The sequence below is a fragment of the Conger conger genome, chromosome 4 (genome assembly GCF_963514075.1).
Source record: "Conger conger chromosome 4, fConCon1.1, whole genome shotgun sequence".
NCBI lineage: Eukaryota > Metazoa > Chordata > Actinopteri > Anguilliformes > Congridae > Conger > Conger conger.
Window position 1 is genome coordinate 6,515,871 of NC_083763.1, and position 21,788 is coordinate 6,537,658.

The following is a 21,788-nucleotide window of genomic DNA, read 5'->3' on the forward strand; positions in this document are numbered from 1 at the left end:
CAAGGTTTACATAGACAAAGAAGCAACCTTTATTTTGAGAATTTCAATCACTTTACAGGAATGAGATCAGTGTTACAAGGTGAACAGTTTTTTTTCATCTTTGAAAAAAAAAAAAAAAAAGGTTCCACAGCAAAGAAAACAACAAAAAAAACACTTCACATTCCTGATGTATTCATTCATTTCATAACTCTCAAAGCATGAACTACAAAACAATTTCATGAAGATCGCTCAAAAAGTGAAGTGGAGGAGGACAGGGCCCGTGCCGTACCCGTTCTTGACGAGGTTGCTTTTCCTGTCCCGCTCAAATCCAGGAGCAAAGATGGCACCTTACACGTCTGGGGCATGTTCAGCAGTGCTCTCCACTCACTGGCCGATCGGCTACTCTACACGTACTACCGATTACCAGGTATCCTTGCACAGAGCAGTCTCCATTGTCCCTAGCATTGTAAAGCATTAAGGCCTACTGAAGTGCCACACTGCATCAAATCAAACTCCTGCCATCTTTGTAAAAGGGACGGTTAAGGTGCAAAATCAAACAAAGTGCTGCCAATTACCAACAAGATCTCCATTAATTGACCGTTTGCTGGCTAGAAGCAGTCCTTCTACTATGGTACTAATAGTGAAGTACTCGTCTCATAACTATGTTTCTTTAAGGGAGGGTTACCATTTATTAACTCGGTCGTTAACATAAGAAGGAACACAAAGCTTCTCATCACAGTTCAAACAGAAGACACGTCATCGCTGGGCATCAGTCAGTTTGTAAAACGCATGCTCCGCCTCTTCAAAACATTCACAGTAGTGATGAAGTTAGCACGATTGTCACCTAAGAATACACGCGACGTGTCACAAAGCAGGATCGTCGGCTAATGGAATTCAGACCGAGCGACGGCTCGCGAGAGCCGCCATTTTGTGAACGCACAAGAACAGACACGGCTAGCGTGATGGCTACATTCTAGTACAGTGCTCCCAATAAAGCACTACAAACTACAGCCGCTGAACAAATGGGCTGGTGTAAGAAGGAATGGAGGATGACGAACGGTCAAGAATAATTATTTCATACTGCACAAAACTACTTATAATAGTTTATTAAGGACAGTTTTAAAACTAGGGACAAGACCCGCAAAAAAAAAAAAAAAAAAATTACCTGCCCCATTTTACTGAACGCTTAGAAACAGCTCATGGTTGTTGCAAAAAACCTGCCTAATTAGACTGATTGAGAAAATGGCACAAACCAAAAACAATCATTTTCAATGAGTGAAAAGGAGAGTTTGGGATGTCACAATTCACAAATGGGATAATGGGGATTGGGAGCAACAGAAATGTACAGACATCTACATAAGGTAAAACCTAGCCTTGGGGCTACAGGGGGAAAAAAACCCAAAGTAAAACAGTTACATAATTAAAGTCACAAAAGAAAAGCCCATCGTCCAATCATTTTACCTGGCAACTCTGGCAGAAGGAAGGTGGCCTACATTGGTCTGTCCTTTTAGAAGTCACACTAAATTAAACTGGGGATTTTGTTTGGGTTCCAGTATTGCTATTCTGTTGAGGCTATAAAAAAACAGCTGCTAGTCAAATTAGCACACTGCAGAAGGTTATCACCTGTCTCTTACCTACACTCTGATAAAAGTTTTGTGGTTCTTCATATGCCGGTAGATTTATTTGCAAGTCTGTTATAGGCACTAAGAGTTGTGATTCTGTTTCCTTTCATGAGATAAGTAATCGAGGGTATATTAAAACTGACCTGCGTGAAAGTATTAAATAGTAAAATATTTAAATAATTTGGGCACCAATGATTTGTGGCAGATGTCATAATCAATGCACCATCCTAAATGCAAATGAATTGCACAAAGCACATTAATGTTTTCGCCGCGCTCTTAATTTGCACCGAAACCTTTTTTTTTCCGGTTCTTTTGTAGTGAATCGTACAGGTATCGATGGTCCTACGCAGGGTCTCTGCACGATGAACGGAGTATACCATGATTCAGTGTCGGATTGCTTTGTGAAGAAAAATAGCATGGGTCCTGCCAGAGATCAGACCCTTTCAGCCACCTTCCTTTAATAACTGTCCGTCCTTTCCTGTAGCCCACCTGCTTACTGTAACTTAAACAGTGACTCCAAATGACAAGTATGTACATATATGTAGCATATTCACACATTTTATATATGTATATATGTATATATATGTATGTATATATATATATATACATATATATATATATGGAGCTTCCATTTCCTTCTCATCTTTGTCTTGGGAGTTGCTTGCAGTGAACAACTCCTACGGCCAAAGGCAGCTGGGTCTTATTTTTAATTTTTCCTTTCGTTTTGCAAACCCATTCGTTCAGACAGTAGCTGATCTAACCTTACATAGCAAACCTTACATTAAAACATTGAAAACTCCTTATCGCAGCACAGAGGGCCACATTCCACCGTCCCTGCTTTCCTTCAGGAATGAAGATCAACGTGTCATCGCTGCAACTTCAAATTACACCAAGTTACTTTTCTTCAATGCTGGTCTATTTTTTTTCTTTTTTTCTTTTTATTCATTTTTTTTTTTCTCGTTTTTTCTTCTTTTGTGTTCCACAAGAAAGTTACTCCGGTAAAATTCTTGCGATTACGCATCTTTCAGGTCCACAGCTCAGATCTTGAGAAACGTTCCGTTATAGTCCAATTGCCATTCCACCAGGGACAGTAATCTTGTAAACCACCTCGTGATAGACCTGTTGAAAAAGCCAGTGAACTTCTAGAAGCAGTCAAAGGCATTTCAATTCAGAATTTCTTTCAAACCAGACTGAATGCAGAAACCTTTGCCGTTCAAAGTTGACCCCCCGATTCATTCGTATTCTCGAGTAGCTGCTTCGGACATTTGACGTACTCTGGGCTTAAGAGCTTACCACCACTGCTCTTAGGCCTCACGGATATAATCAAACGGGCTGAAACGCAGACTTTCCGAACAGGTCAACTTTGAGGTTAAGACTCCTTATCGCCTGCTTGAAGCGGTCTTTCCCCCCCGTTAACTCCTTCTCTGGACACACCAGAATGAGCTTGCGTGTTGCTTGAGAACTTGTCTTATCCCCCCTCTCTCTCTGCTCGAAGAGCAATGTCCTCAGCCAACAAGTCATTCCTTCAGAGAAGGGCGCGGTGAAGGGGTTCGAGGAGGGGGTGGGCTTCTTTCATTGGGATTTTGCTTCGTTCTTTTTCGATGCAAGACCAAGGTCCTCGTCTTCCCCCTCCGACAGCGCGACCACATGCAGCTTCTCCTTCTCGCGTCTGTCTCAGTGTGCTAGCAGTGGTCTCTTCTCTCGCTCTCTCCTTCTCCATCTCTTCTCCCACTCTTTCTTCCCGTCTTGTCCCTCGTTCTTTCTCTCTCTCTTGTGATTGGTTGGTTTCTCTCTCCTGTTGCTTTCACACAGTGGTGCTTCAGTTGTAGCAGTGGAAAACAGCTATCCATTTTTTGTTTTTTATTATTTCCCAGATTAAAATGCTGATGAACTAAGCTCAGCTCAAGCCTAGCTCCTCTTCCCACTGCCTGGGAGAAACAAATGGTTAATACAACTCCTTTGAGCAGCAGCACTTTTCTATTAAATGTACAATAACTTTCAGAATCAGTTAAAGACATATTATGCAGGATTGTTGCCTTAAAATATGATAAAATAACCATGCCAAGGTATATCTATGACGCACTGGCAATGTGTACCTTTGTGCACCTTTGCCAAATTCATGCTGCATTAGTCATTCTAAAATGTGTTCAGGTTTTAGCAAAGTGTTTGTAGCCATAGCTACTACAGCGAAGCAAACCACAAGCCGACAGGGCCTAGTTCATGAACCAGAACCAGTTCCTCGCTGGCGACAGCCATCAAAACATATTTGAAATATAAAAATGGAGGCGAGTGGCATTGAGGACAGAGGAGACTTTGTTGATCGTAAAAACACAGCGCCATGGCCAGGCAAAAGAATCCTGCACAGCATGCCTTTAAGTTCAGCCATGTTGGCAATATCAGCAGAAAACGGAAGATTATGAATATGTTCTCACACTCTAGTACTGTGACAGTCCAGTCACCCCACCATGTTGGTATGCACGTTCGCCCTGGTAGGTAGAGTCCTGGGACAGGGCCACATCAATCTGGGACTTGAACTCATCGCCCAGATAGCTGTCCTGTTATAAGACAAAGAGTCATAACCGTCAGAATGTCTTCGAGTAGATCACCATTTCCCCAACCGTGGGTGTTGAGGTGCCGGTGGACCACTGTGTAACTGGTTTCAGCTCCTTCTGCAGTCAGTTAATCAGGGCTGTTTGGGCCGGTAACTGACTGTCAAACTGTCACTCATGTCAATTACTTTTTGGTAGTTATCTGATACGCTCAACTGTGGGATAAAGGCATTTATGGGGGGAAAAAAAAAACATTATGGTCAATCAATGGAAAGCACTGATCAATGTGTTCGGGTAGGAGATACTTTGCAAGGAAATCTCAACTGCAACATATTTTCAGTACCACAAACATAGTTTAACAAAATTCACACTGAACTAATAGCATTTAACTGGTGATATCCAGAGCAGAAGCCCTGAAGGTTTTCACTCTAACCCTAATTTGGCACACCTGATTCTACTAATCAGCAGCTCAATGAGATCGGAAGCTGTTGAATGAGGCACACTTTGTTAGGGTTGGAGTGAAAACCCACAGGACGGTAGATCTCCAGGAACAGGGTTGGAGACCACTGACCAAGGGGGTACATCACAAAGCAGGATTACCAAGTTAGCTGGATAAATACACAGAGTAACACCCGCAACTTACTCAGTTTTGGAAGGGTTTCACTCGGTGAATTTATCCAGCCAACCCCATAGTCTTGCCTCCTGATACCCCCCCCCGCCCTTCCCTGGATTGAGTGAACGAAACGAAACGTCTCTCTCTGGGGCTCCGGGTGGGACTTACTTGGGAGAGTTCGGGCTGGGACAGGCCGGGCTGACTCATCTGGGAAGGCTGACTCATGGAGATGTAGCCCTGGGTCAGCGGTCCCTGGGAGAAGGGCTGGGAGACCACGTCCTGGCTGGCCTGGCTGTTGGGCATGTTGGCCTGCCCGCTGCCATGGTTACCCATGCCCCGGTTCCTCTGCCTCCCGCCCCGGCCCGCCTTGCCCTTCAGAGCGCCGCGGCCTACAAGCACAGGCAAGACGTGCACCATTACAGCGGGTAGATGTACGTTAGATACTGACGTGCACCATTACAGCAGGTAGATGTACGTTAGATACTGACGTGCACTATTACAGCGGGTAGATGTACGTTAGATACTGACGTGCACTATTACAGCGGGTAGATGTACGTTAGATACTGACGTGCACTATTACAGCGGGTAGATGTACACTAGGTACTGGCATGTACCATTACAGGAGGTAGATGTACACTAGACACGGACATTCTTCCCATCAGGGAGTTTTTCCTCACTACAGTTTAAGGATCTCTCTCACCACAGGGGAGTTTCCCCCCTCACGCTACCTGGGGCCTCAGGTCTGGTAATCCCCCTATTACTCCTCCCCTTCTGCCACTCTGTAAAGCGTCTTTGTGACGGTCCTCAGTAAACAGCGCCACACAAACGAAACGGAGCCGAACGGCGTTCCCCACCTGCCGCAGGGCCGTTGGCCTGGCCCAGGTACCCCGGCGGGGGCATGGGGGGCATCACCAGGTTGAAGGGGATGGGGATGTTCATGGCCGCCACGTGACTGGGGCCCGCCCCGATCATGCCGATCTGGTCGTGGGTCTGGAAGTACATGTTCGACGGACGGCCTGCAGACCAGGAAATTAACACACACACTTTATCTAGTGTAAAGCAGCCTGGAGTGTAGTGCCTAAGGTACATGACTAGACCCTGGAAGGTTGGTGGTTCAAGCCCCGGTGTACCCAGGATAAGACTGCATGCAGCTGCTGGGCCCTTGAGCAAGACCCTTAACCTCACACTGCTCCAGGTGGGACTGTCCCCTGCTTAGTGTAATCAACTGTAAGTGGCTTTGGATAAAAGCGTCAGCTACATAACACATTATAATAATAAACGATAACTTAAAGACCACCGTTTAGAGGACACGTCTGTGCCTAGTTTCATGGGCTGATACTGATACTGACACTGAGGGTCTCCGTGGACGGTTTGGCGGCGGTACTGGATGTGGAGCTCACCCGTGCTGCTGCGGTCGTACACAGACCCGGGGATGAGGGCCTCGCGGGCATCGTACATGGCGGTGCTCATAAACCTCGCTCCCTAAAAAACAAAAACAACCAACCGTCACACACCCGGTTACAAAAACAACCAACCGTCACACACCCAGTCACAAAAACAACCAACCGTCACACACCCAGTTACAAAAACAACCAACCGTCACACACCCAGTCACAAAAACAACCAACCGTCACACACCCGCTTACAAAAACAACCAACCGTCACACACCCGCTTACAAAAACAACCAACCGTCACGCACCCGGTTACAAAAACAACCAACCGTCACGCACCCGGTTACAAAAACAACCAACCGTCACGCACCCGGTTACAAAAACAACCAACCGTCACGCACCCGGTTACAAAAACAACCAACCGTCTCACACCCGCTTACAAAAACAACCAACCGTCACACACCCGCTTAAAAAACAACCAACCGTCACACACCCGCTTACAAAAACAACCAACCGTCACGCACCCGCTTACAAAAACAACCAACCGTCACACACCCAGTCACAAAAACAACCAACCCTCACACACCCGCTTACAAAAACAACCAACCGTCACACACCCAGTCACAAAAACAACCAACCGTGACACACCCGCTTACAAAAACAACTCACCGTCATGCACCCAGTTACAAAAACAACTCACCATTACACACCCATCTCTAACATGGTCTCAAAATAACATTCTCCGAACGTGTATAAGTGAGAACTTCTAATTGGGAAAACAACATCACATGTTAATGTCTGTAGAGAAGTACAAGTCCCGACAGGTCTGTAGGGCGGTTGTGTCTATGTATAGCATGCACTGGAGAGCCTGTGTATGTGCACGTAACTCAAAGGGTTGACCGTGTGTAATGCATGTGCACACCAGTGCAGGCCAGGGCTCACAGGGCTCACAGTATGTGTATATAACTACAAGGTCAGTACTATGGGGCAGTCTGTAGCCTAGTGTCTAAGGTACAAGACTGGGACCTGTTAGATTGGTGATTCAGACCCTGGTGAAGCCACAGTAAGATCTGCACAGCCCCACATTGCTCTGGGGGGAGGGGGGGGGGGGATTAGTCTAATCAACTGTAAGTCGCTTTGGATAAAAGTGTCAGCTAAATAACACATTATTATCATTACTGCTGTTGTTACTCACAGGGTTGATGGTGATATTATTATTATTATTTCTATCATTACTCACAGGGTTGATGGTGTTGACCAGCTTGCGGGGCTTGCTGAACTGCATGAGGCTCTCGCGCAGGTTGTTGAGGGGTCCCTCCACCAGGACCTTCTGCTCCTTGTAGTAGTTCAGCAGGTGGTTCCACAGCGGCTGCTTGGACAGGGCCTTGGGGTTCCCCACGATGATCACCCCGTACCTGCACACAGCCCAAAACGCACTCTCAGTCCCTAACATTACACCCAAAACCAAAATATATCGTACTTATCATCAATAACTATGCATGGAGCAGTTTATTGAAGTATAGAATGTTGGTGGCAGTAAGGCACATTTACATTGGCTGCCTTTTGACCCTTCAGATAAGTGACTTATGACATAGGAGTAAGAAACGTCAATGGAAAAGGAAAATGGCTGCCGGTCTAGCGGACTAAAGACTACTGGAAACCCAGGACCAGAGAAAACAGGCCTTTCCTCACTTTACTTCATCTGAGTATTCATTCAACAACTGGAACAACGGTTGCAGGCTGATAGTGGTGACAAACGTAAACATAAACATAAAATCACTATATTCACAGGCCTGGCTTTACCTTGCCCTTGTAAGAGCCACGTTGAGACGCCGTGGGTCGTTGAGAAATCCAATCCCCTGATGTTCATTGGCTCGGACACAGGACAGGATAATGAAGTCCTTCTCTCTGCCTTGGAATGCATCAACGCTAGCAATCTCAACTTCCTGAAGCAGGAAAAAATCAATTAATGTTAATGACTTCATAAAACAGGTAAGGAATTTTAATACATACATTAAAAATCTTTGTTGTGTAGTCTAATATATATATATATTTTTAAGATATGACCATCCCAAATGTTGGAATGGTTTAATATTCTTAAATACCTTTAAAAGAACATTTATAAAATGCATTTAACCCATTATGGACTGAGGCGCCCTATAGAAAGGCCTAGGAATCACAATGCATTTCAACGGTCATGTGTCCTGAAAAACGGTCATGTGATCAAATACAACACTGGCGTCACATCCGTCTGTTAAGGGAGATGTAACCTGCTGGTCACATCCGCCCATAAGGGGTTAATCAAAGTGAAAACAAGGTTATTTGATCGTTTACCCGCTGAAAACTTGACAACGGCATCACAAGATATGAAAACGCCCCAGAACATTTAGCGTAAAGGCGTAAATGATTCAGAGCGCACAGTGAATTCACACATTAAGCAGTGTGTGTGTGTATATATACAGGCAGGTACCTGGTACAGCTTGGTGTGTGTGTGTGTGTGTGTGTGTGTGTGTGTGTGTGTGTGTGTGTGTATGTGTGTACAGGTAGGTACCTGGTACAGCTTGGTGTGTGTGTGTGTGTGTGTGTGTGTGTGTGTGTGTATGTGTGTACAGGTAGGTACCTGGTACAGCTTGGTGTGTGTGTGTGTGTGTGTGTGTGTGTGTGTGTGTGCGTGTGTGCGTGTGTGCGTGTGTGCGTGTGTGCGTGTGTGTGTGTGTGTACAGGTAGGTACCTGGTACAGCTTGGTGTGTGTGTGTGTGTGTGTGTGTGTGTGTGTGCGTGTGCGTGTGCGTGTGCGTGTGTGTGTGTGTGTACAGGTAGGTACCTGGTACAGCTTGGTGTGTGTGTGTGTGTGTGTGTGTGTGTACAGGTAGGTACCTGGTACAGCTTGGTGTGTGTGTGTGTACAGGTAGGTACCTGGTACAGCTTGGTGTGCAGGGATCCGCTGAACTGCATGTACTGCACCAGGTAGGAGCGCTGGCCCTCGTACGGCGTGATGATGCCGATCTGGTCCGGCTTGGCCCCGGCCTTCAGCAGCTTGGTGGTGATCTTCTCCACGTTGGCAGCCTCCGTTCTGAGAGGAAAACATTTCACCAGAGGGTTAGTTTCAACGCAAACAGAACCTTGTGTTAAAAATCTGAGGTTTAGTTTCAACACAAACAGGACCTTGTGTTAAACATCATAGGGTTAGTTTCAACACAAACAGAACTGTGCGTTAAATCAGAGGGTTAGTTTCAACACAAACAGGACCTTGTGTTGAACATCATAGGGTTAGTTTCAACACAAACAGAACTGTGCGTTAAATCAGAGGGTTAGTTTCAACACAAACAGGGCTGTGTTAAAAATCAGAGGTTCAGTTTCAACACAAACAGAACCTTGTGTTAAAAATCAGAGGTTTAGTTTCAAAACAAACAGAACCTTGCATCAAAAATAGGGATGGGCACAGCTAGTAGACTACTTGTTATGTAACCACCTTGTCGACAAGTAAATTACTAGTCTAAATTCTCAGCTAAAAATAGTGTGTCTGAATAAATATAATCTTCTGATTATGAGCCTATAAAAAGGCAGTTCTTTATGTTGGTTATTATTGCTGTCTGCCGCCAGTATAATGTTTTTAATTAACCCCACCGGGTGTGCAATGGAGCATTTTTAATGTGTTTTTATTTTCTTAATGTAGGCTATGGTTAAGCAGCTATATAATATTTCTTGTAAGAACTTAAAAAACGGTAAGAAATTAAGTTCATGTATGCTTCAAGACTGTAAATTGTAGATTCATTTGTGACTAGTCGTTTTTTTTTGTTAGACTTCTTGAATAATAAGACAGCAGAAAAGCCCATTCCTATTAAAAAACAAAAGCGAAACTCTTCGGTGGATTCCTGGCTTGGCGTACCTGTTCAGGTAGGATGTTCCCGAGCTGGCGATCTCCTCCTGGCCCTGCGTCACGTAGAAGAACATGGGCTTGTCCGGCTGCGGCCACTGGAAGTCAAAGCCCTTCTTAATGCGGTCCGCTGCACGGGAGAGAGAGCAGTTATAATGCATCAGTCACAGTGTAACCGACGGTGTGGCAGTTTAGTTTATTAGGATCCCCATTAGCTGTGACACTAGGCAACAGCTACTCTTCCTGGGGCCCAAATAGAACAAACAAACAAAAATGCATACAACAAAAGCAATAAAGATATAGTATGGTAAAGACAGGTCACCAACCCTGGTCCTGGAGAGCTACTGGGTCTGCTGGTTTTTGTTTTCACCTTAAAATCAGCACCCTGTTGCGACCCAGGTAACCAGGTGAGGTGAGTTAGCTGTGTAATCATCTGCTCTAATTGATTAATTAAGTGCAGAGTAACAGCGAAAACCAGCAGACCCCGTAGCTCTCCAGGACCAGGGTTGGAGACGTCTGGTTTATAATATAATAAGTGGCACAATACTGATCAATATAACATGGCACAATACGATACAATTAATATAGTATACTCTATAGACAAATAACATATAAATAATCCTCTACAATGCATCGATGTTGACCCTGAGAGCCGTGCAGCTTACCGGCAGTGACTCCGTTCTGCAGAGAGCCCTCGTAGAAGATGTTGGAGGGGAAGGCGCTGAGCGCCGGGTGCATGCGGTACTGGACCTGCAGGCGGATGGGCCGGATGCCCAGAACCACCAGCCGCTCGAACAGGGACTGGGACAGGCCCGCCTTGGCCGCCTTCTTGCACATCACCACCGGGCCCAGCTGGCAGTGGTCCCCCACCAGGATGAGCTGTGGAGGAGGCCGTCATCGTGACACAGTCCTGCGGGACCTCAGCGTCTGCAGGTATTAAATCCTACCGTGCGCTATACCACCGTATTTCACTCATTATTCTACCTGCTTGGTTCAGATAATGAGCTAATTCGTGAATTAACATGGAGTTGAGCGCTGACATAGTCAATGAGACAATGAAACCACAGGCCTGGTCCAAGGCTATGGAGATGGCGGCAGAAACATGTTAGCCAAGGCCACAATAAACTGTTCATGACGTCTCTTTTTAAATTTGCCGTGCCGCCATCTCCATGGCCTTTTACTAGGCTCATGGTTTTTTTGTCTCATTGATTAGCTCTTTCGTGGCAGAGCATCCACCCAACAGGCTTTACGAGGCAGCACACCTGATCATATAGAATCTCTCAATAATCCCATTACAACAATGGCTTCTCTTGTTCTTAAAAAAAAAAAAAAGTGGATTGTTATTCTGACGGTTGCACACAGTATTGGCCCTGGTGACCCCGCAGTGTAACTCTTGGGGCCCCACCTGCTTGGCCCCCAGCACCACGGGCACCATGCACTCGGGCTCCGTGGCCTGCGTGCTCTCGTCGATCAGGATGGAGCGGAACTGCATCTTCGCCAGGCGGGGGTCACCCGCCCCCACGCAGGTGCAGCAGATCACGTCCGCGTTCTGGGAGAGAGGAGAGAGGAGAGGGGAGAGGAGAGAGGAGAGGAGAGGAGCCGTGAAGTTCTAATCACAACAGCAGGTTTAACACACGTCTGGTACGGATTACTGAGGGACCAGGGTCCCTGTTTCACAAAGCAGGATTACTGCACGATTTAGAGCCCGGAACCCTCCCAAATCTGGAACATGGACTGAAGCAATAAGGGGCGGTTCCGGGTTTTACTCAGCGCAGTGATCCAGCTAAACTCACCACATTACACAGTACATTAATTTAGCTGACGCTTTTATCCAAAGTGACTGATAGCTGATTACACTACGCATGGGACCATCCCCACTGGAGCAAGGCGGGGGATAAGGGGCCTTGGCTCAACAGCTGTGCAGATCTTATTGTGGCTACACCGGGGCTTGAACCATCAATGTTCCGGCTCCCAGTCATGTACTGTAGCCACTAGGCTACAGGCTGCCAGTGACATACTCCACTAACCCTGCCCCTGCTCTGTGAAGCCCTAACCCCCCCCCGGATGCCCTTACCATGAGCAGCTCTCTCTCGGCCGTGCGCTTCAGCGCCCGATAGCGCTTCTCGTCGGCGGAGGACAGCTCCCCCGTCTCGTCCTTCAGCTGCTGCAGCTTCTGCAGCTCGGGCATGCTGGGAGCACAGGGGAGAGAGAGAGACATAACGGCTTCTGTGAGGGGCTGAGCGCTTAACACAGGGCTGTCAAACTCCAGTCCTGGAGCACACAGAGGAGAGAGAGGAGCTGTAACATAACGTTTACTGTGAGGGTTCAAACTCTTAGGCCTCCAGCGTTTGACACAAAAGAAGGCCCAGGACATTCGCTGCTGGAGGGGATCGGCAGGGGGAAGCAGGCCGGCCTACCTGTCCATGTTGCGGATCTGGTTGTGCAGGGCCAGGAAGGACACGGGCGAGTCGATGGCCTCCCGGCTCTTAGCGCAGAGCCTCACCACCTTCAGCCCCGTCTGGTGGATCTTCTCCGTCAGCTGGTCCACCGCGATGTTGCTGGGAGCGCACACCAGCACGGGCCTGGAAATGGTAACCGGTTGGCATTTATATAGCACCTTTATACAAATCTGTGTGCAATTGATGCTTCTCATTCACTCATACACACACACAGACAAACACAGACAGACACACACACACACACCCACCCACCAATGCCCATTTGCTGCCATGCAAAGCACTAACCAGCTCATCAAGAGCATTTTGGGATAAGGCGTCTTGCTCAGGGACACTTTGACACACCCAGGGCGGCATTGAACCGGCAACCCTCCGGCTGCCAGACAACTGCCCTTAATGAAAACTCGTATCACAATGAAACAGACTGAGCTTAAATGTAACACACACTGTAAAAGAACTACACGATGAAAGTGCTCTAACTGCAGCTGTGACTGTAATTAGAGTTTGAAGGACGCTGTGAGGCTTCAGCTTCAGAGATGGCATCGTGCAGCAGTGACCGCTCATCGAGAGGCGAACAGTAAGCGCCCTGGCTGGCCGGTTTGGGGGTGAGGGTGGGGGTGGGAGAGGGGAGGCTAGGCTCCGCTCCCCCAGATGGACGTCAGCGGTTGGCCTTTTCACAGCGACACGCCGGGGGAGTTCCGCGGTGCCGTCGGGACTCACCCGTTGCCCTGCCTGGCCAGGTGGTACACGATGGTTGCCGAGGTGACGGTCTTGCCGGTTCCCGGGGGGCCCTGGATCAGGCTGAGGGGACGCTGGAGCACGGTCTTCACCGCGTACACCTGCACCGGGACACAACCGACCGCAAAACAGACACACTTAGCCACCGTCGCTGCGATAATACGTGTGCTCCCGCCCATCAACGCAAAACTGAAATATAAACTGAATATTTATAAACGTTTCAACTGACATTACTGACGTTGTTCATAGGGCACTAAATGTGTGTGAAGTTTTACACAAAAGTACAGCATAAAAGTATTAAAAAATGCTACATTTAAAAGGTTGTGTCTTCTTGGAGCCCATTCACTTTGGTTTCTTTGAAGCTCAATTTCGCAAAACCACTCAGAATGCAGAGAGAGCCATATAGGTCATGATTAACTACACATAAACTAGAGCTTTCTTTTTTAATAAGACTCAAAAACCTACAACTTCAGATCATGGTTCCTTTCTTGTCACTGCAAATTGTGGTTTAAAAATGCTTTCAGTTTTCAAAGTCCTTGGCAACTTTGTCGATCAAGATGACACACTTAGCCCAAGTGCGCAGGTGAGAACAAAAGCATAAATACTCTCATTCTCCCAGGGGAGATATTCTGACTCTGCAAAGCTCCTAAAAGAACTGAGTGTTGTATCAAGAGAAGAAAGCGGGCAGCGCAAAAGGTTCCGGGCCCAAAAGCAGAACAAAGCGTACGAGCTGGAACTCCCTAAACTCACAAACCGAATAAGGGGAAGCCCGCAAAAAAAAAAAAAGGAAAAAAACGAGAAGAAAGCCTCATTCAAATGTTTTGTTTACGGAAAAGTACTGTGAAGTGCACATTTCAGCTGAGTCAGCCTTCTTCAAAAGGGCGCTTTTTTACTGGGGAAACAGACCTGCGAGTGGTTGAGGTCGGGCAGCCCCTGTGCGGTGAAGCGTTTGGGCAGCTGACATTTGATGATGACGTCCTCCACCTCGTGCCCCAGCAGCTTGTGGTAGATGTACCCGGAGACGGACGTCTCGTCCACGGCAAACGTCTTCAGGGCACTCTGCATCCTGCGCGGTAACACATATTACATTACATTATCGCCATCTGGCAGACGCTCTTATCCAGAGCGATGTACAGTTGATTAGACTAAGCAGGAGACAATCCACCCCTGGAGCAATGCAGGGTTAAGGGCCCAACGGCTGGGCGGATCTAATTGCGGCTACACCGGGATTCGAACTACTGACCTTGCCTATTCCAGTCATTTACCTTAACCACTACGCAACAGGCCGGCCTATATATTATCCTGCTGATGGAGGATTTATACATTATTTCCTACATGCTTTCATTGAACGAATTGCACATGCTAGCATGTTCATATCTCTATGATGATAAATGTACGATATATTGTAGCCCTAGCACAAACTCAATGAAAATGGGGAAAACGTCCATCATTATTTGGAAAAATTCAGAGAATCTGTGAAATTTGGTTACCGGTCGAAGGAGGTGGATTTCCAGACGAAGTCGACCTGGAAGTTGTGGGGCACCTCCACTGGAGCCCCGACACTGCTCCTCAGCTCGATGGCGATCTCGTCCCCATAGTCTTCAAAAACGCATTAAGGACTTTCCACACAGAAAACACCCGCTTTGGATCGTTTGACTTGACAACCCAAGAGTGGCCCCTCCCCCAAGCACGCAACACAGAAAAAATTATTACATCGTATTTGACCGCAATTGTACCATTGAGTCTGAACGACCTATACTGAAGCCAACCACAGTGGTGCTAGTGACCACCATCTCTCAGCATGACCAGGAAATAAGCTTCAGAAAAGCAGCCCAATTTTGGCCGCTTGCCGCAAACCTATAGGACAGTGGTCTCCGACCTGGGTCCTGGAGAGCCGCAGGGCGTGCTGGCTTTCGTTGTTACTCTGCACTTAATTAATCAATTAGAGCAGTTGATTACACACTTACCTCACCACACCTGGTTACTTGGGTCTCAACAAGGTTGATTTTAAGGTGAAAACATAAACCAACAGAACCACCGCTGTAGGACCCTGGCTTTACGCTCATGTGTTTGCTTCTTCAACGTTGTTTATGAGTAAAGGATACTATCAGGAACCTTGATGACGTGGCCAATCCCCTTCCAGAGAGGGGCCAGGTCTCCTTTGTACCTCAGACAGATCTCATCCCCCTGCATCAGCCGCATGTCTGTGAAAACCGTCAGAGAAACGGAAGAAAAAAAACAGAAGGGAAAAAAAAGAAATCAATCTACTGCCAAATAATAAAAATTTTATAGTTACGAAGTGAAAAGAAGGAAAACACAAACACACGACACAAACACAACACGTACAGGCACACAGATGCAGGTTTGGGGTGTGTGGGATGCGGGGTTTCGGCATGTAATATGGTATGGACCACTCGGAGACGCACAAAAATCAACAAAAAAAAATTACCACCTGAATCCGTCTTGGGAAGTGTGAAATAAGCAATCCGCTTTTTATTCAGCCCAAGGTCCCACCTGACCGTTATATTATCTTGGGTCTGGGGAGCAATTAAGAGAAAACAAAAGAATAAGACATGAAAAACAAGCAGGCATTAACGACAAGCACAGATACACAAAAGACCAGGCAAGAACAGGGCAGCCTATAGCCTAGTAGCTACAGCGCTTGACTGGGACCTTGAAGGTTGTTGGTTCAAGCCCCAGTGTAGCCACAATAAGATCAGCGCAGTTGTTACCTTTCGATAAGAGCATCAGCTAAGCAACTGCAATTTCATTTAAATTTAATCTTTAAAAAAAAACGCACCTGGGACTCTTTTAGCTTTTTGTCGTAGTCAGCCTCGAGCTTAACGAGAGGCCCGAAGATGTTCTGGTACTGGTAGGCATCCTCGTAGCGTAGCAGCACGTGCTGGGGCTCCTCATCCACGCCCGGCTTCTCCAGGTCCTCCAGGGTCGCCGTGGGGTTTTCCTGCCAACAGAACAGCTCTACGTGTCAAGACCAGACCGTAGAATAGCTTGCCAGCTTAGACAGGGGCAGCCTGTAGCCTGGTGGCTAAGGTACACAGTCAGGGCCCAGAGAGGTTGGTGGTTCAAACCAGTGTAGCCACAATAAGATTTGCACAGCCGTTGGGCCCTTGAGCAAGGCCCTTAACCTCACATTGCTCCGGGGAGGGGGGGGGGGGATTGTCCTCTGCTTCGTCTAATTGACTGCAAGTTGCTTTGGATAAAAGCATCAACTAAATGGCAAATTATTTGATTATTAATTAGGTGGAAACTTCATGAGAGGACTAGTCAGCTTATTCATTTATGACAAGCAGCAAGTTTTTTAAGTCTGCATCGCTACAGAAGCCGCAAACTTCTCCTTCACAACCAGACCAGAATTGCAGGTCTCAAAGCCAGTTTAGCCTGCCCCCCTGCCAGTTTATCCTAACCCTTTAAGGTGTAAGCACACAAACATGCCATTAGAATGTCATTCACATGAACATTCTAACACTCATGTAATGATCACTACTAGCAACTGACAATTATGGAGTTCCAGAACACTGACCAAGAATTTAAAAATAAACAAATACAGTTCAAAGGGTTAAATAAGTGAGGTGGGAAGTCAATATTGTGAACACAGACCGATGACGTGTCACAGGTCAGCATGCTAGATTACCTCATTAGCTCAGGAGGTAACTGCGGTCGTCTCGCAGTAAGAAAGTTGCCGGTTTGCTTCCCCGCCCTGGGTGTGTCGAAATGTCCCTGAGCAACCCCACTTGCTCCCGACACCTTAACCCCAATTGCTCCCGACCAGCCGGTTGGTGCCTTGCACGACAGCCTATCGCTGTGAGTGTGCGAGTGTGTGAGCGTGAATGGGTGAATCCGAGGCATTAATTGTAAAGCACTTTAGATAAATGCGCTATATAAAAGGCAGTCCAATAATTTCACCATTCTAGTCCATGTATTAAGGGGCTATGATGGCCGTTCAGTCGCACCTTCCAGAGCTCCTCCAGCTTGTTGATCTGCTGGGCGGTGATCTGCCGGGCACGGAGCTGCTCCTGCTCAGACGGGATCTTCACCAGCCAGGAGAGGAAGCAGCGGTCCTGGATCAGGGGCTGCCACTGGGAGCTGTCCCAGTTGATGTCCTTCAGGCTGCTCTGACTGGCACACGGCTGCCTGTTTCACGACATCAACCCAGCGTCAATACCAGCCACTCTCTCTCCATCAGCCACTCTCTTTCAATCAGCCACTCAGCCACTCTCTCTCCATCAGCCACTCTCTCTCCATCAGCCACTCTCTCTCCATCAGCCACTCTCACTCTCTCTCCATCAGCCACTCTCACTCTCTCTCCATCAGCCACTCTCACTCTCTCTCCATCAGCCACTCTCACTCTCTCTCCATCAGCCACTCTCTCCATCAGCCACTCTCTCTCCATCAGTCACTCTCTCCATCAGCCACTCTCACTCTCTCTCCATCAGTCACTCTCACTCTCTCTCCATCAGTCACTCTCACTCTCTCTCCATCAGTCACTCTCACTCTCTCTCCATCAGTCACTCTCACTCTCACTCTCTCCATCAGTCACTCTCACTCCATCAGTCACTCAGTCACTAGCATTGGAACCAATTAAATACTACTCCGCCTTCTGGTCCTCTAGGTTGGCCCATTTGCACCAGGCAAGATCAATCGAGCACAGAAAAGTATCCGAATCCAAAACAATTCCCACATTTCACGCAGGTGTCTGATCACAGGTTTCGCCTTTCCCAGCGTGCTGTAACCGTTCCAGCAACACATGCGTGCACTAAATCCTCATTCCAGAGAGTGCTGTCCGTGTTTCTCTCCCCCACGTTTACCTGCAGAGGAGCACCACCACCGAGTCAGCCTTGGCCGGGATGAAGCCCAGCAGGAAGACGTTGCGACAGCCGCAGTTGTAGCACTCCAGGACCGTCTCGCCCAGGGGCCCGTCCTTATGCAGGGTCACCTCCTTGCACTTGGCCCGGACCAGGTGGTTCACAATGTGGCTGAAACGAGCAAACAAACCACCGTCGAATCGATCCACACCTACACAAATACACACCCGAAAAGTCAAACGAGGGCATGTTCAGAGCATTACGGACTAAGGCGACCTATAGGAAGCCCATAGAAAGGCTCAGGAACCACAAGGCTTTTTAAACGGTCCTCCGTCTGTGAAGGGAGATGTAACGTGCAGGTTGCACCCGCCCATAAGGGGTTATTGGGGCAGCCTATAGCCTAGTGGCTAAGGTACATGACTGGGGCCCGGAAGGTTGGTGGTTCTAGCCGATAAGATCTGCACAGCAGCATAAACTAAGGAGCAGGTACACTTTAGTGGTAGGAAAAGGCGAGCATTGCTGGAATGAACAACCTGTTCTCACCATTATGTTATGTTATGCGTTTGACAGTTGAAAGACTGTTCAAAACAAGTGAATTACACAAGGACATTTTACTGCTTAAAGTACAAACCTGCCAGAGGTATTGCCACGTCCATTGCAGAACCACTTCTTGCTGGTGTTACAATACACAACACAAGCAGGATCATGGATGCCACAGTAGCTGGAATGACAGTATTAAACCACTATTAGACAACACTGGTTGATCACACTGCGGACAACCGCACACAAGTTATTCTCTTGCCTACCATACCTGCAAGCATGCACAGGGAGGTCTTTGGTGTAATACGTGTCCTCTTCATCTTCCTCAAAATTCAGCTCAGCCAAAAGCTGGCTGGTTTTCGGAACACCATCATCGACCCCTCCGTTCTGCAAAACTCCATCAGGCCCGTTCACCTGTGCACACAAGCAATACACTTTCTAAGAAATAGACAGAGAAATGGTTGTCATGTGGACGGACTTCGTTCTGTCAGTTGATGACTTAAAGACGATAACAGTTAAGTTGGCCAGTAACTAACAAACAAACAAACGTGATTCGAAAACAATACAATTATAGCTACACTGCGGACCATCGCGTAAGTTAAGCATAGAGAGAGAGATGCATGCCAGCTAGAAATAAAGTTGCCCGTTATCGTCAGATTCGCATTTAGTTACACATCTGGCTCCAAAATACAACTATGTTCGTCGATAGGCTATAGAACTATGCAGCATAACAACAGTGAACGAACCGCGAAGGTGAGTTCAGCGCGAAAAGCGGCAAGCTGCTAGCAAGCAGAGTACTGTCAGAGTTTGGTACAGACTTGCCAACTTAACTTGCTAGTCACTTTGCCAAGAACCTCAGTTCAACCATGCCCAGTCGGCGAATTGCATATCAACCCCTAACTAAAGTCAGTTAGCTTACTTAGCTAGATATACGGGCATTTAACAGCATTTTGGGGGTTTCCGGGTTTCGCGGCTGGCCAACAGCTCAGGCATATAATTCGGCTATGTGCAGCTCCTTTGCACCGACGGTAGCTAGCTAACATTACGTTTACCCTGTAACGTTAGCCCTTAGCTAACAAGCTAGCTAGAATACCACATCACTGACACTTCCATGTGTGGCTAGCTAACGTTTAATATTTCTACGCCGTTCTCTGAAATAGGCGGCCATGCCGCCAATTAGACAACAACATAACTAGCCAACACGTGTACCATTTGCTCACGTTATCTTTTTGTCAAAAATATAAAATGTGACACGATGAGGTTACTTGCTAGCTGACCACTTGGAGCTAACGGGGCCTGCAGCTTCCCACAGACTCACGTAAGCTAACCCACTCACTCACTCACTCACTCCTACTAGCTAGCAGGCATATATATTGGAAGCAAGCAATATGTGCGATTCGCTTCTAAACTCGCTTATCCTCTAAAAACCACACGTCTGTATAATATACAAGACAGCTCGTAACAGCAATTGCCTGTCACGAAACCTCGCAAATTGGCGTTATCGATGCGTCAGGCCTAAGTGCCATTCCCTCCACCACACTCAGATGGCTAGGCTAGTAGCCGGCTAGCTTACCAGCACGCTGGTTTCATATTTAGAAACGAAGCTAACGCTGTGAATTTAGCCAATGTTTCGCATGTTCTATGTCCCAGTAATCCGCACATACCTGGTTGTCGAGCTGACTCTGGGTTTGGCCTTGCGTTTGCGTCTGGCTGGGCAGAGTGAAGTCGGTGAACTCGAACTCCGAACCCTGGGTATCGGCTCCAAGCAACTCCGCTTCCTCGGTGTCCAGGAAGGTTAGAGTCTGTGAGCTCGGCCCGTACGCTTCCACGCTCATTTCTCCGATAGTATTGGATATTTAACAGCTTCAAGTGTACCGACAATATCGATGGGCAGCCCAACAGTCAAGTCCCCCACACTATCTCTGGTTCAGAGCTAAATTTGGACTAAAACAGAATTCGAACACCTCGAGAGCTTCAACTCCCACACCAAACACTGACGAAATTCCCAGCTAAACACCGCGTATGCACGTAGAGCGCACAATGTCAGTGACGTATACACAGAAAGTTTTTTGTTTTACATAATGTGAAATGGATGGTGTTCTATTGGGCGATGAGAATATAGCACTCTTGGGAGGTACAGTTAGAGTTTAAGCGTGAAAGTAATTCTGCAGTTGTCAATATTGATGTTATTGAATAGCGACAGACAGCGTGATCTACAATTTAAGGTATAATGATCGTTTAAATAATAATTTAAATGATAACATGCATTCTTCAAAATGAATAAAGAATGTCACATGCTTTGGATGATTACCTTTCAGGTTCCTGCTATCCTCCCAGTGGTATAGATGTTATAATCATGGAAGAATTGGCTCTTCAATAAGCCAAAAAAAAGTCTTATTAATAGAAATAATAAAAAAAATATAGAGGCTGTTCGTCTTTTTATTGCAAATCCAGTGTGGTGAAACTATTCATTATGTTCAATTCCATTATCACATTAGATGCAGATGCTGTAATGATGCAGACACACAGGCACCTCTCAGTCCTCCTAAATGTCAGAGAAAACTAAATACAACATCTAGCTCAATGCTGGAAGATAGCTACATGTGGACATGTGTGTCGCATTTTAAGTCTGTCATTGCTATTTTTGTTATTTTATAGTACTACTGCGTCACGTACAATATTTACCCAATTTATATTGTTTAATGTTTAGTTAAATGTAACATTTACAATTGTTCCAAAAGATAATATTTCTCACTCGGCTAGCAAATATTAATAATTGTGGCATGTCAAGGTAGAAAAGAAAATGTAACATTCACAACTGGAGAATGACAATTTGTGTGTGTTGTAACCTTAAAAATTCTGCCAGCACAACTGATTACACAATCATGTGTAGTGCTAGATGGTATAATACCTTATAATTCCTGTTGGTATTAATAGCTGTTGGGCCCTTGAGCAAGGCCCTTAACCCTGCATTGCTCCAGGGGAGGATTGTCTCATGCTCCATATAATAAAAATGTACGTCGCTCTGGATAAGAGCATCTGCTAAAATTCCACTAATGTAATGTAATGTAATAGACCTAGAAATCAAATCCCCAAACCTGGGGTTATAAGGCCAGTTCCTTAACCATCATACTACACTGCCCCCATTTTCATTCTGAAATAAAATGCTTATGTGTATTTTTTATGTATTATGGCAGGT

At 46.6% G+C, this 21,788-nt stretch overlaps 1 protein-coding gene across 5 annotated transcripts; it reads right to left on the reverse strand.

The window, feature by feature from the left end:
• Window positions 1–5: 5 nt before the first annotated feature.
• LOC133126163 (regulator of nonsense transcripts 1) lies at window positions 6–20,591 on the reverse strand. Of its 5 annotated transcripts, none has more exons than XM_061238074.1 (24): window positions 20,254–20,591; window positions 18,861–19,003; window positions 18,681–18,770; window positions 18,053–18,220; window positions 17,198–17,378; window positions 16,027–16,188; window positions 15,679–15,763; window positions 15,332–15,430; window positions 14,717–14,825; window positions 14,133–14,292; window positions 13,209–13,327; window positions 12,450–12,614; window positions 12,107–12,221; window positions 11,438–11,581; window positions 10,698–10,911; window positions 10,045–10,162; window positions 9,072–9,228; window positions 7,959–8,101; window positions 7,396–7,570; window positions 6,164–6,245; window positions 5,618–5,779; window positions 4,932–5,152; window positions 4,034–4,156; window positions 6–3,525 (listed from the first exon to the last, which is right to left on the reverse strand). In XM_061238074.1, exons 1-23 carry the CDS (start codon window positions 20,422–20,424, stop codon window positions 4,037–4,039), a joined length of 3,303 nt encoding a protein of 1,100 aa, XP_061094058.1. In that variant the 5' UTR covers window positions 20,425–20,591; the 3' UTR covers window positions 6–3,525; window positions 4,034–4,036. The 5 variants fall into 5 exon arrangements, with proteins under 5 accessions (XP_061094058.1, XP_061094057.1, XP_061094056.1 ...); XM_061238073.1 differs by having other exon boundaries at window positions 14,717–14,828; XM_061238072.1 differs by having other exon boundaries at window positions 15,676–15,763.
• Between the last annotated feature and the right edge of the window lie 1,197 nt (window positions 20,592–21,788).